A 15,301-nucleotide genomic window follows, 5' to 3' on the forward strand; every position below is an offset into this window, starting at 1 on the left:
TGTAGATGACAGCGAACACACACACATAAACTTGTGTTGAGCACTCAGGTCCTTCTCAAAGAGAACTAACTTGGAATTTCATGCTTGCCTACTCTTTTGTGGGTGTATCATCACATATGGAACAGAAGCTCTGCTTCCGTTGCACGTTCTGGTTGGGTGGGTTAACAAAACAGATATTTTGGCCTGAATTTGAGAAATTTGGGACTGACACCTGTCCATCTTTTGTTTTAAATGGATTGAAATGAGAGCAGCATTCTGCTGCCTAAACAATTCTTGCTCCTTGATGAAAAATTGCTGTAAGTTGTGTAGAAATGTCAATCTTCATTTTTAGTTTGATGCCATCGACTACTGAATGTCGGATTTGTTTCTCTGAGTTTATGGAATTCCTACAGTTATTGCACGGTAGAAGGAGCAGTGCAAGTGTGACAGACAGGAGTATTTTTATGCACATAGCACAGCACTATTAACTTCATTAACTATTTAAATCTCTCAACAAAACAAAAGGATCCATAAAGATCTAAGACTAATTAAAGTTCAGTTTTCCAGTGTAATATTTGTCTGATGTGTGGAAGACACATCAGACAAATATCACACACAGCTTAATCTACTGGCAGGAGAGATTTCATCAATAGCTGAAAGAAAACTATTCATTACAACATGTTATAATAGATGGCTTCAATTAAATGCATTAAATGTAAACTGTTACTGTTATAGCACAACAAAAACACAAAGTTCAGCTGCAGGTTTTCACACAGTGCACGGTATGCGCTACGCTCACTGCAGGTTTCAGCACACAGCTACTGAGGAGTCGTGGATTAGCAAGCAAAATAGGCTGTTTTCAAAATTTCTAGCAGGGCAACGTCACCATCCTCTCAGGTGAGAAGTTTGTTGTAATCCCTTCAATAGCGAATGTGTATTTGCCCCAAGCTAAGTAGCAAGCATTAGCACCATTAGTATGCAGTTAGCATTACCTCTAGCCTTGCTAGTAAGAAAGCTATGAAAGTTGTGTTTGTGTGTATGTTCTTCATTAACAAATTATTATTTGTGACACTTGATAAATAGGCTAAAGTTATTACATTCAAAGAATTATTCTCCATGCCCTAACTAAAAACAGGCCAATAAAAATATTAGTAAGTACAGAGTTGAGGACTCAGTTTTATTGGGTATTTTGTTGGCAAAGAACAGATGCATCTTAGAAATTTAAAAGCAGCATTTTTTCTACAGTCAGTACCTAATTTTATAAAGATAAATGGGTTATTCTAGAGTTGGAGTACATTTGGGCTTCAATATTTTTGAAAAATAGATCTCTTTTACAGTTTTCTGCTACATCATCAGTAATAGGTAATAAACTACCAAAGGCTTGACTGGCTCAGCTTACACATCAATGGTAACATTTTTATTCCATGTTTTATTTGTTGTTTGCTAACCCAACTGTAATCACAGCAACAGGACTGCAAGTAACAGGGTTGAAAATTCAGGCTAATATTAGTTTTTTTTCTTAGGAGTAGAAGCTAGATATTTAGCTAGTTGTTACTGCTGACCAAGAGGATAAACTTACTTATGGAAAAAAGTAAGAAAAAAGCTTTTAAAATTACCTTGTCTTGATATTAAGCATAACAGGGTTGCATGAGGTAGAGTGAGACATTCAGCCAAGGCTGACAGTGGTATGAAAACATGAAAAATAGAAGAGCGGACATAGGTTTTCTCTACCCATTCTTTTCAAAAACTGTTTGATGATGTCAATTCCTGCATATCATATGATTCACTGTTTTCTTCTTCTTCTACCAGCTAAAAAGGTCATGGTAACAGGGTTGCGTGCATGTTGTAGGATACACGTTCCATGCGTAACAGTTATTTAAAATATTATGTTGATTAAAAAAATAAATCAAAATTATAAGAGATATCAATGAAAAAAATCATACCAAAAAAAGAAGATTTCAATTTCATTTTAACTGTTATATTTGAGATTCAGTTTGGTCATCAAGGGGGTGGGACGAGAGAAAAATGGCATTTCAGGGGACTCCAGACTTATTTGTCACTTTTAAAATTATTTTCAAACTTTCTTTTCTTCTCGTTTTTTTTTTTTTTAGATTTGGTCTCAGGACAAGTATATTTACACAACTGCATGTTTTAGTATTTTACACTGAAAAAAATAGGTCATTGTTCATGAAGGGGATTTTCAAAACTGTATCACAGACAGCAGAAGGAGAGGCGAAGGCCGCATGAAATGCATGGCAGAAATTACAGGTGCATACACCAAGTCCACATCTGTTGAGCAGGAATAGTCCCACTAAAACTGCTTTTAAAAAACATCTCCTCTGTTGCTTGGGTCTGATTAGGTCAACTTATAATGACAAGCCAACAGATTTGCAATACACTGGACACCCAAGTTATATTTTGGGTTATCGAGGGTTACCGCAGTCCTTCTGTGCTGAGATCAGCAGTGAACTAAATCAATGAACTAGCCATTTCCAGGGTTTCCTCTACATTCATTCTGCAGCGGTGGCCCGCCGCTACTAAAATCCCAGCGCCGCTCCTTTAAATTTTTTTTTTTTTTTTTTTTTAATCGTTGCAAACACACCACCGCCGCATGTCTCCACCTTCACAGCAGTCCTGTACTGTGTCGGGTAGTCGCGAGTACTTAGGTAAACTACAGATAACTGTGGTGCTCTCAGTATCCACTCTTTTCTTGTGTGGTGTAGCGGTGCGGTGAAGGAAAAAATCCTAGAGGAAACACTGCATTTCTATCAAATGGATCAAATGGTTAAACAGATTTGGTGGTAAAGAATCTACATATTTAAATACTAAACATCAAGTTACATAAGATAAGGTATCAATATACTATATATTATAAGATACCAATATATTGTCATTATTGTCAAGATTCCGGCTTGTTAGGAAGCGGAGGTCAGAGCACAGGATCAGCCACACTATAGTACCCTTGGAGCAGACAGATTTAAAGGCTACCACTGCCCTCACATCTGACCTATTGAACTGTGGTCAAGTTGAAATTGTTCTCAGCCCATCTTAGCTAATGAAAAAGACATCTTTTTTGAGGTGTTGTAAGCAGGCTAAAGGAAACATATACTAGTTTGTCCTTCAAGTGTTGAAATTTCTATTGTTCTCTGGAACTGGCAGGACAGGTACTGCATGAGTGTTCATGTACAGCCAACAATTTACAGGAAACAGTGTGCACTCTATGTTTCATAATTACTCCGCCAAGGAATGCGCCGAAGTTATGTGATGATCGGCGTACGTTTGTCTGTTTATATGCGCGCAACATTACTGAAAAGCGGAATAACGGATTTGAATTAAATTTTAGGGAAGGTGAGGAATGACACAAGGACCACCTGAGAAGATATTGGCAGTGATGCAGCGTATAGTCTGTATCCATGGATTTGTTAAAGATTCTGTATCATTACAGCATGGCGTCACTGTAACTATGACAACAAGTAAACGCTATGTCAGCTGCCTGCTGATGATCACGATCATGATCCTACTACAAATCCACTGCTGCGGACTTATTGGGACTTATCCATTGGAAGTCATACAACTGAGCAGCCTTAGCGAAGTACTGTGCTCGCTGAGTGCTTCTCTTGTTTTACATGTTTTAGCACTGATTAATTGTTGTACATTGTGTGGTTTTAAAACTGATACATAGCATTATTTATGGTATATTCTGCATGTGCAGTTCACACAGCTCTTGCATTACAGATTTACGTAGGTATTTCCAATAACTACTAGTTAATGTCAAACATGACCTACAAGAGCATTAAAAATTAAGATGGTATTTCTGCATGTAGTTGTGACTAGCTCATTCCTCAACATTGCATGTTGATCCGGCTGTGCCAGTTGTGGTGCGTTTCAAGCTGCGATCTGGTGCTCAGAGCGGGATGCAGCTCATTTGCATAAAGCAGACTCGACTTCTACTTTATGCAAATTTGATGTGGCGTGCGGAGGTCGGACGCATCGCAAAACTTTTGTCAAATGTCTAAACTAGCTGTCGGTGAACTAAAACAAGGACAGATTCAGTTACTGCACAGCTTATTTCTCACCTCAAATGCTTTCAGAAATACTTCTTGCTGAACTGTTTTCGTAATAAAAGAGAAAGTTTGCGACCGAGCCGCCTTGTTGGTCCGGCTTGAAATCCAGGAGCAGACAGCCCCTGAGTCAATGCGTTTGTCCAATCAGGGGCAGGCAGGATAGTTGGAGAAGTAGATCGGCAGGAGTTGAACACCGCCTACTGGCCTCAAGTAAACGCCCACTAAGCGGGCAATTTTCAGATGCGGTGCATGTATATAGAGGAACAACCCATCAGGTGGATAGGTATCATAACACTCATCCACCTATCAAAATCCTACGGCATATATACCACAACTCTGCTCTTCATTCTTCATTCTCTGCAAGATTATTCGGTTCACCAGCATTGTACTAATGCAACAGCCAGCCTTTGACTCAGTTAAGTCTCCCCTTGTTGTTTGACCTGCTCAGTAATCTCTGTGTCCTTCTGTGTTTCAGTCCCACCGTTTGCAACCTGCCAGCCTTGACTCAGTTTCCCGACAGGCTACCAAGTCAGCCTGTCCAACTCAACATTCAATACCACCAGCACTACACAACCAGAGAGCCATGCTCTCCCTGGCTTTCTCTGCCCAGCTTCCCAGTCAAACTCAACCTCTCCAAGCACCACAACATGTTTACCTGTCATGCTGGGCAATTGGCATTAAATGTGGCCGCATATTTAGATTTAAAGTGGTACACATTTTCTGATCAATCAAGACGTCTACGTTGATCATGATTTTCTATCAGAATCCAGTCTTGGTATCTAAAGTGTATCTACCCTGTTAACCTTTCATAACTTAGATAATAAAAGATAAAAATGTGCTAGACCTAACTTCAAATACCAAAAACTTAACCGATGTCACAGACAACAGTACTTATGATGAGGGTAGGTCTCAAGTATCATCTGTATTTCAGTGATTCCGATTCCAATTCTGCCCATTGACTGTGGGATTTAATAATTACGGAGTCTGTTTCTTTGAGGGGCATTCAGCTTGCATAACTAATTGTGCAGATAGATATATATCAGATGTTTGGAGTACACTGTCTATAAACTAATGTGAAAATTACTGTTATTTAGGAAATGAGAAGCAGAACTGAAATTAAACTTTATAAATTTGATACCCGTTCAAAATTGGAACTAGTGTCCAATGCCCAAATGTAATCTCAGGTTACAGTAAAATGTTTGCTTAAAGAAAAAGTCAAAAATGAAAGAATAGACTTCACTGTCTTCTCCCAATAAACACATACATGACATGGGACATGAGTGGCATGAAACAGAAAGAGGTAGATCAATTTACTGACACTGGGACTTAATATACTGCAACAGGCTACAAAAGCATCCACATTTGCCGGCCAAGAATAGCAAATTACTTAACCAAGAGAATATAAAACAAAGATTTTATATAGTGTATAGTGTTTCTTGCTGTACTTAAAGGTGACTATTTGTATGGTTTGAAATTCATATTATAATCAGTCCCTCCAGGAATTCGCGATGCTGCTATCGCACCAATTCACGTCAATTCAACTATTCTCTGGGAATTCTGCACGACCTTGCAATTTTGTCCAATCACTCCAACTTGTCCGCAATTTTGGCCAGCCTCCCATGAGTTTCACCAATCATAGCAGTCCCCAGCGCAAACATATTGCACGTACGTCACCAAATTCACTTCCTTGTTTATGGTTTGAAGAGCCATACATGTGCGAAACTAATGTCTCTCATGTGCCAACAAAACTGCTAAAGACCGTGCAAAACATTTCCCTGATGTTCTTCATGAAAACGGAAGTAAACTGTTTTGCGCCCCGTGCAACATTGTGGTGGAATATAAAAAAAGTAATCGCTTGACAAACACTTTTCTACTGCAAAACATATGAGGAGCATGGCTGAAAGAAGCGGATCAGACAAATCACAGTGAGGCTAGCTGTTGCATCCAGATCTGTTGTGAGCACTGAAAGAATGAAGGTAAATTAGATTAATTATTCTGCCAAGGAACGCGGCGGAGTTATGTGATGATCGGCATATTCAATCATTCCTCTTTTATCAACATTACTCAAAAACGGACCAACGGATTTGGATTAAATTTTCAGGGAAAGGAGGAAATGACACAAGGACCAAGTGATTAGATTTTGGCAGTGATACAGCTTATAGTCTGGATCCAAGAATTTGTTAGGGATTTCCCATTGAGATAGAGTCACAGCGTTTGATAGTGGCACAGAAACCATGACAACAAGTAAACACTACCTCAGCAGCCTACTGATGATCACATCATTGCGATCCTACTACAAATCCACCGCTGTGGACTTGTAGACTTGATACAAGGAACAACTGATTAAAGTGTGGGGGTGTTTCTGAGTCCCATCAATTCCCCCGCCCGCTACGTATTTAGATCACGCGACTCGGTATCCGTACATAACGTACACATGCATAACACACGCCTGTGCTCAGCGCAAGGGCAGGGAATAAACAGCCTTGGCGGAGTACTGTGCTCTCTGAATGCTTTTCTTAACTGATGTGACAAGCTGTGAGCGTGTGTGTGTGAATACGTGTCTGCCAGGATGTGAAATTAACTTTTTAAGCCACTGACAGGTATGTCTAAATATGACTAGTTCAACAGTAAATGATCATTCTGTGCCTTAAATCTACCAACCACTTCATGTTAAACCAGTATCTGGCTGGTGCTAATTTCCCACGGTGGTGTGCCAGCTTGTGTAAATGGGTTTCAGCATGTTAACGAATTAGTTTCAGAATAAATATTGTCAATTAGAAAGTTGAAACATGTTCTAAAAGCCCCCCCCCAAAAAAACCACAACTTCAATTGTCATTGTCTCCCGTAATTTCATCACAAAAATTAGCATAAAACATCACAACGTACATTGCAATTTTTTAGAAAAGCTGTCACGAATTCAGGTCTTTTAGGCCACAACAATCTCAAAAAACACCCACAAAATCCTGGAGTGATGATATAATACTAAAATGTTGTGTGTTCTATCAGCACAGCTACTGTGTCTTCATAAGAGGGAGTTGTGCAGTCCCTTGTTTTGTTGCTGTGATATTAAGCATTGGCACTGTGAAACATACATGCAGAGAAAGTTAACATGAAAATCCTTTCTCCATACACAGTCCTAAAAAGTAAGAACGTCCCATGGTGACTGAAGACTACAGTTTACTGTAACTACAGTGTACTGTAGTTAACTGCAATGACAATTAACAAAGATACACTATATTGCTAAAAGTATTCGCTCACCTGCCTTGACTCGCATATGAACATAAGTGACATCCCATTCCTAATCCATAGGGTTCAATATGACGTCGGTCACCCTTTGCAGCTATAACAGCTTCAACTCTTCTGGGAAGGCTGTCCACAAGGTTTAGGAGTGTGTTTATGGGAATTTTTGACCATTCTTCCAGAAGTGCATTTGTGAGGTCACACACTGATGTTGGACGAAGGCCTGGCTCTCAGTCTCCGCTCTAATTCATCCCAAAGGTGTTCTATCGGGTTGAGGTCAGGACTCTGTGCAGGCCAGTCAAGTTCATCCACACCAGACTCTGTCATCCATGTCTTTATGGACCTTGCTTTGTGCACTGGTGCACAGTCATGTTGGAAGAGGAAGGGGCCAGCTCCAAACTGTTCCCACAAAGTTGGGAGCATGGAATTGTCCAAAATGTCTTGGTATGCTGAAGCATTCAGAGTTCCTTTCACTGGAACTAAGGGGCCAAGCCCAGCTCCTGAAAAACAACCCCACACCATAATCCCCCCTCCACCAAACTTTACACTTGGCACAATGCAGTCCGACAAGTATCGTTCTCCTGGCAACCACCAAACCCAGACTCGTCCATCAGATTGCCAGATGGAGAAGCGCATTCTCACTCCAGAGAAGGCGTCTCCACTGCTCTAGAGTCCAGTGGCGTGTGCTTTACACACTGCATCCGACGCTTTGCATTGCACTTGGTGATGTATGGCTTGGATGCAGCTGCTCGGCCATGGAAACCCATTCCATGAAGCTCTCTGCTGAAGCACTGTTCTTGAGCTAATCTGAAGGCCACATGAAGTTTGAAGGTCTGTAGTGATTGACTCTGCAGAAAGTTGGCGACCTCTTCGCACTATGCGCCTCAGCATCCGCTGACCCCGCTCCGTCAGTTTACGTGGCCTACCACTTGGTGGCTGAGTTGCTGTCGTTCCCACACACTTCCACTTTCTTATAATACAGCTGACAGTTGACTGTGGAATATTTAGGAGCAGGAAATGTCACGACTGGATTTGTTGCACAGGTGGCATCCTATCACAGTTCCACGCTGGAATTCACTGAGCTCCTGAGAGCGACCCATTCTTTCACAAATGTTTGTAAAAGCAGTCTGCATGCCTAGGTGCTTGATTTTATACACCTGTGGCCATGGAAGTGATTGGAACACCTGATTCTGATTATTTGGATGGGTGAGCGAATACTTTTGGCAATGTAGTGTATTTGATTGAACAAAAATTCTACACCACCATTGGTTAGCTGTAACATTACTCAAAACTTCATCACAATATTGGTACAAGAAAAAAAGTGAGTGCCCTGCAAACACAGGTCCCTGTTGCACTTCAGCTGCCTCTTGGTAGCAATTCAGCCCAAAAAGCTAAAAAAAAATGCCACAGGTGATTTTTAAGCAGGGGATATGCAACCATACTTGGGAACACAGATTGAAAACACATGTTGAAAGTAATCCTGCAACAGAATGGCAGAAACCTGCATGACTCAGAATATGGTGAAAACACAGCTTGATGAGAAAGCAAATTAATTAATTAATCCATCAACCAGGCCTACACTGACGACAAATAATCAGGCAATGAATCAGTTCCTATTTAAAATGTTGTATTATAATCAATCCCGTAACAGCTGACTTACTATGTGTAAAAAATAAGGCTTATGTATAAGTAATAATGCTTTTTAAAAAATTACAGCAAACAACAGAAATGATTTCACCCTTGTGCAACATAATTGATCATCAATTGTCAAATGACCCTACTAATAAACAAAATTGTAACAGCTTTGAATAATTACATTATTACTAAGTGGAACAGTATAGTTTTTGTTTCTTGTCCATCAATCCATCCATCCATCCATGAGCTATCCCAGCTGACTTAGGGTGAAGGCAGGGGAACTGCTTGACAGGTTACCAGTCTATCACACATAGAGAGACAGACAACCAAGCACACTCACATTCACCCTTACATTCACATGTCTTTGGATTGTGGGAGGAATTCAGAGACACCAGTAAGAACACACTTACAGAAAGACCCCAGGATGCGAATGGAACCCAGGACCTTCGAGCCGTAAGGTTCTGTGTTTCCCAAAAAGCCTGTAAGTCCTGGTCCTGTAGCCACTAGTGCTGAAAGTGACATCAGGGGGGTCCTTTACCAATTTAGTATTCTCATACACTACACAGAATGGTGCAAGGTCTGAAATTACAGTACTATCATAGAAACAGTTTTGCATTTTGGAGTAAAATCCCACAGATAATAAGAAGCAATCAATATGTGAGTATGTATTCTGTGTTCTTCAGTTACATGAATAAGACTTGCCATCAGGTTTCAGTTCCCTCCATATGTCTATCAGGCCTAGTTCTTTAGTAAAATGCTCAATAGTTGCTCTGCATTTGTTGTGTGACTGACTGTAGACCTGTCGAGGATTGGATCCAGTGTGCAGTTAAAATCTCCTGCTAATATATGTTGCCCTGGGTATGTTTCGAGAGTAAGAAACAGATTTGTAAAAAAGTTTGGATCATCTTCATTAGGGCAGCACACATTTACTAAGTTCAGATTTTCTGACAAGAGTGAACCTTAGATAATAAGGTATCTGACCATTTTATCCTTGACTACATTTGTTACTTGAAATGGGACTGATTTATAAAGTATCATAACTCCTCTAACCTGTGAAGTAACAGAAGTGGTGAATACATTCCCCTGCCATCTCCTCCTAATCTTAATACTTTCCTCTTCCAGAATGTGTGTTTCTTGTAGGAATATGATTTTAAAATCCAAATCTTTAAGTTTATTCATAGCCTGTTTAATATGGTGTAAAGTTTGTGTAAACCTCTGCAGTTCCAAGATATGAGCTTAACCTTTACTCTTTGAGACATAACTAATAAAGTACAGTCACCATCTGACACAACCTTTACTCTTTTAGGGAGCCTAACAAAACTGGATGAGACAACCCAAATCCACCACACTGAACTTGTGTGAAAACAATCCCTTTCTTCCTACTTATATGTAGGTGTGGACTGGCCATATGGCATACCAGGCACTGTCCCGGTGGGCTGGTGTCTAATGGACATTGGTCAACAGGTTTCCTTCCCCTCCTCTCCTGGAAAATAAACACAACAACAGAAAATCCACTGCTGCACTTTCTCTTTCTAAAATAAACATAGGTCTGCAATGTGCAACCTGTGCTCTCCCCAAAGACACTTTAATAGGATTACTTTAACAATTCTGGCATGATAATAAAAAAGGAGTAGATATAAACCTACTTTTTTATGAGTTTGAACTGATTGGAGCCTTTTTAATATGGTACTAATCCAGCAAAGGCATCCAGAATAGTTTTATACTTTTGACAGGATACAGACCTGGCTTTGTGGAATACAGAGCTTTGTGGTACTGATAAAGCCAGGTCTGAACTATTTAAATAATAGTCAAACAACTTAGTCACGTTGCCTGGTGCAGTGCACAACAATGGCAACACATTCCCTACAGAGTACCTGTTTTTGGTCAACATTCTCCTTTCTCTGGATTTAAAATACAGCTCTACTTCACCTGAATTCAGAGCATCTCCCAGAGGAAACATATAAATTAAATTGAACCCAAAATGCCTCACTTGCTGAAATTCTGCTTACTGATAGACATTACACTTTACCTTTGTTCCCTAAATGCCTCACATAAAGGCAACAGTAGAAGCCACCTAGGCTACTGTGCACAGAGAAATCTATAATCACCCCAGTGAGTTAATGCAGCATAGCAACTCTGAAGCGTATATGCCCACAAATGACTTAAAAATGGAACAAGGCAATCCTATGTCAGATTTATCCAACTTAAAACACATGATTTTATCCATATGGTCTGTTTTCTATGGATGGAGCATATAAAATGTTGATATCATGTCCAACTATGTTTATTTAATTGCCAGAAACTAAAATCATTATTATGATTATTATTTCATTCATTGTTTTGTTCTACAACTGACATTGTGTTTTGTTTGTGCAACCAAATCTTACATTCCAGTGTTTCTGTCCTGTTTCTTGCTTATTTGGCTGTGCACATATGGAGTCTGCATGTCAACAAACTGTCTTGTCATGAAAGTAAAATGTCAATGCAGTCATGTAAAATGTATTTTTTTTGTGTGTATGCAAATAAATGATGTGGGATGATTACTGATGAGAATTTCTTGTCATTCACATTATAATTCAAAGTCCAGATTCACTAAACACTAATAGTGGTGGTTTCTTAAGCCTGGACTGTTTCTGATAAATAACCAAAACAATCACATGACTTGATTAACAGGCAAAAAGGGATGAGTGACAGACACATAGGAGTAAAGACAGAGACAGACAAACACCTGAGAAGGTGGTTACCCAAACAACAACCCTAACCCTAATGCTGAAATGTTGCCCACCAATGAATACTGCTGCAATGCAAAATGCCATAAAATTAATTAGAACAGCAGGACGGTGCTACAGTTGTGGGACAAAGTAAATGCAGGCCTTTATTTCTTTCATCTGAAAGTAAACTGTAAATGGTTTGAACCACAACACACCTTCTGTGTGTGTGTGTGTGTGTGTGTGTGTGTGTGTGTGTGTGTGTGTGTGTGTGTGTGTGTGTGTGTGTGTGTGTGTGTGTGTGTGTCAGAAGGCACAGATATTCCGCATAGCTGCTTACCAGTTCTGCATATTGGCTCACTATACAGGTATTTTTTTCCTAACGTTACAGCTCTTCCAATAGCAACTGATACACAGATTCTGATAAACAGTCGTGAGTAGTGGGGCCTGACCAATTATCAGTCTGGCTGATGATCTGATCCAACATTGCAGCATCACCAGTAGCCTATTGTTGTTACTTTTTAACCAATAAAAAAAAATATTAATTTAAAACTGGGCTGCTTTGGCTCTAATGTAGCTCCCTCTCTTATCTGTAGTGACTGTGGTGTCAAGCAGGTCTACATCAGCCCGTCTGTCTACAGCGGTCTGTCTGTCTACAGCGGTCTCTGTCTACAGCAGCCTGTCTGTTTACAGCAGCATGTCTGTCTATACAGCTGCCTGTCTGTCTACAGCAGTCTGTCTGATTACAGCAGTGACAGCGATCGCGTTTGATTTCCACAGTTCATTTCCCCAGAAACTCCCGTATTATGTGTTGTTTCGGGGCGACATCACGAATCTTATCAGAACGACAACAGACGGTTACGTTGCTGTAACCAGACTCCGTATCCTCTCATTAGCGCTCGATCACCTGACAAACACTCCCATTCGCCCACCACTCACTTTACTCTTGACCTCCACTACGTTGTCGGTGAGTTTTAACGGCGTCCGGTGCTGCTGCTGCTGCTGTCTTGACATTCTGCTTGGCTGAGGCACTGCGGATAGAAGCATGCAGCGGGAGATGGTGTCTCCTCCCCGGGCTGGACTCACGAAGTCACTCGGTGATGTGATGCTGCGGTTCGTGGCGGCTCCTCCTGCCGGGGCTCGTGCCGTCCTGTGTCTGCGCGCGCTGCTATCATTCGCTCACGACATCCACTAACAGAAACCAAGCACAGCTCCCGGTTCTCGACAGGTGGAGTCCGGTCAATCCGGTCTGGGATGTGGGCCCCCTCTCCGCTCCTGACGACACTGGAACGGCAGAGGAGGCGGGACATAACTCAGCAGTGGCCTGCGGGGCTTGTAGTCTCTACACCGGCGCTGCTGCTGCCTTTAACGTTCACCTACTGATGCTCCCATCGCTAGTGTACCAGAGCTACTAGGAGCTTTTTTGGCGTCCAGAGCTTGACAAAGCCCCCAAAAATGAACAAATTTTTTGATTAACATGTCATAACTGGACCGTGTAGCCTATGTATTGCAGATATCAACAATTCACGTATTTCAGATTTCCACAGTGTCAGTCGTCCTTGGAAAACGATGTCACTTTTATTATTCGTGTGTATGGGGTTTCTCATTCTAGATAGCTATGTACAACTGATCTGCAAATATCGGCAACGTGAATTATGATTAATTGTAATTCCGGTTTTAAATATATACAGTTTAATTTTAGCGATTCACAGTTGCACTTTAAGATATCTTTAATTCCACTCAAAGGAGGATATCAATTAGGAAGGGAGGCCCCACTGCCAGCCCACACACAAAAAATAGCCCTGTGTAAGTCCTTCAAGTGGACTTGAATCCAGTAACTAATATTTCTTTTGCAGTTTTTGTGGAACCATTTTTGCACAATTATTTTCTCACACATGTTGTAACAACAGAACCACCCTCCATTCAACCACATACAACTAAGAAATTCTGACATATCAGAAAATGTTTACTGTGATTTTGTTGCATCTTTTGTATTATTGTCATATTATTGTCATTGAAAAGTGTATAGATCTTATAAAAATGCATCTGCTTTTAGATATACATCTTGTACCAATTGTTATAGACTGTAGAGTTCCAACCTGCTTTGAAGAGATCTGGAAACAAGTGGTACAAACTGCTGAACAGTGTAGGACTGACCCAGAACCTGCAGCCAAAATAAAAAGAAACTGCAGGCTGGATGGACACAGTTTAAGTGAATTATCTGCACTTCTACAGTGCCTTTCTCCTTTAGTGGAAGTGACTTTACAATTTGTTTGTCATTCATCTGTTTATGCACACATTTGCACACCCAGTGGCAGATGATCGAACTGCCAAACTTGCAATCAGTGGCTAACCTGCTCTGCCAGCTAAGCCACAGCCACCAAAGTAGAATTTAGAATTAAACCCAGGAATCCTTGCTTCTTGACAGACAGGGTTGATTCTGCAATTACTGCAAATCACAGGATACATGCTTATATTTGTCCATTGTTACTAGGCCTTAACCCTCTGAGTTTCTCCAAATTTGTTGCTCCTTTCACATTTTTTGTCATGGTGGGCTACTATTCCACTGCAACATAAAAACAACAAATTCGGCAGCTGTATGAAAACAGCAAAACCATAGCCACAAATAGAACTCAAAAATGTTTACTTTGCTGCATACCAAAGTTATAATGCCACAATCAATGAAAAAAAAAACCAAAAGTTATATAATTTTCTTTTTATTATTAACATTTGTTTAGGAGGGCTGCATAATGGCTTGGTGGTCAGCACTGTCACCTCACATATAGAAGATCCCTGGTTTGCATCCTGGACCTGGCCCTGGCATCTTTCTGTGTGAAGTTTGCATGGTCTCCCTCTGCAGCATCAGTTTTTACCAAAGACATGCTGAGGTTAATTGATGATTCCAAATTGTCTGTAGGTGTGAATGTGAGTGTGCTTGGTTGTCTGTCTGTCTGTGTAGCCCTGTGATTGTGTAGACTGGTGACCTGCCTTCGTGCCGAGTCGGATGGGATAGACCATTATTTATTTAATAATTATTTATTATTTAATAATATTATACATTTAATTGGAATCAGCTTTAGAAAGACTTTTTATAATGCTTGATTGTATTAACTTGCTGACAACTTGCTCGTGCTTTGTACTTCGTTTTTTTAACCATGCTGCATTTATTATATTGTTCCAGCATGTTTGTTTTCCTTTGTCTCTCTTGCTATTTTTGTTCCTCTCTAAGCTGTGAAAACACACTCTGCAAATAACTTGAAAACTCTCTGAATTTATGTCCATTGAAAACTGTCAGTCAAAGGACTGAGAATTCTGCCTGTTTTTACAGTTTCTTTCTCTGAAAAATGATGTTATTTGGGTGAGTTTTTAGCATGTTCCAGAAACCCACCAGTAGTTTTTGGGGTCAGAGGGTTAAAACAAGTAGCAATAAGTATACTTTATTATAGTTACATGAATACTATTCCAGTAGGTAAACCAAAGTTATTGTGTGAGGTTGTCATGTAGGGTTGTGATGTCATTAGCTTTGCCTCATCTTATGTCTTTTGTTCTCTCAGATCTTGCCACTGGCATGCAAAGCTGTAATTAGCCCATATATAAATCTCCAAGTTCCAAATAATGAACAATGTGCCACTGTTTTGTGTGTGATGTTTGCAGACATGCTAAAATATTTATCAC

The 15,301-nt window shown here is 40.3% G+C and overlaps 1 protein-coding gene across 1 annotated transcript in view; it reads right to left on the bottom strand.

Moving 5' to 3' along the window:
- The window catches only part of pard6a (par-6 family cell polarity regulator alpha), a 63,206-nt gene extending 50,294 nt beyond the window's left edge, over window positions 1-12,912 (bottom strand). Inside the window, exon 1 of the mRNA XM_055007377.1 lies at window positions 12,566-12,912. Coding sequence (XP_054863352.1) covers window positions 12,566-12,673 — 108 coding nt within the window. The 5' untranslated portion in view covers window positions 12,674-12,912. The remainder of the gene's footprint in view (window positions 1-12,565) is intronic.
- Between the last annotated feature and the right edge of the window lie 2,389 nt (window positions 12,913-15,301).

The sequence above is a fragment of the Amphiprion ocellaris genome, chromosome 3 (genome assembly GCF_022539595.1).
Source record: "Amphiprion ocellaris isolate individual 3 ecotype Okinawa chromosome 3, ASM2253959v1, whole genome shotgun sequence".
Classification (NCBI taxonomy): Eukaryota; Metazoa; Chordata; class Actinopteri; family Pomacentridae; genus Amphiprion; species Amphiprion ocellaris.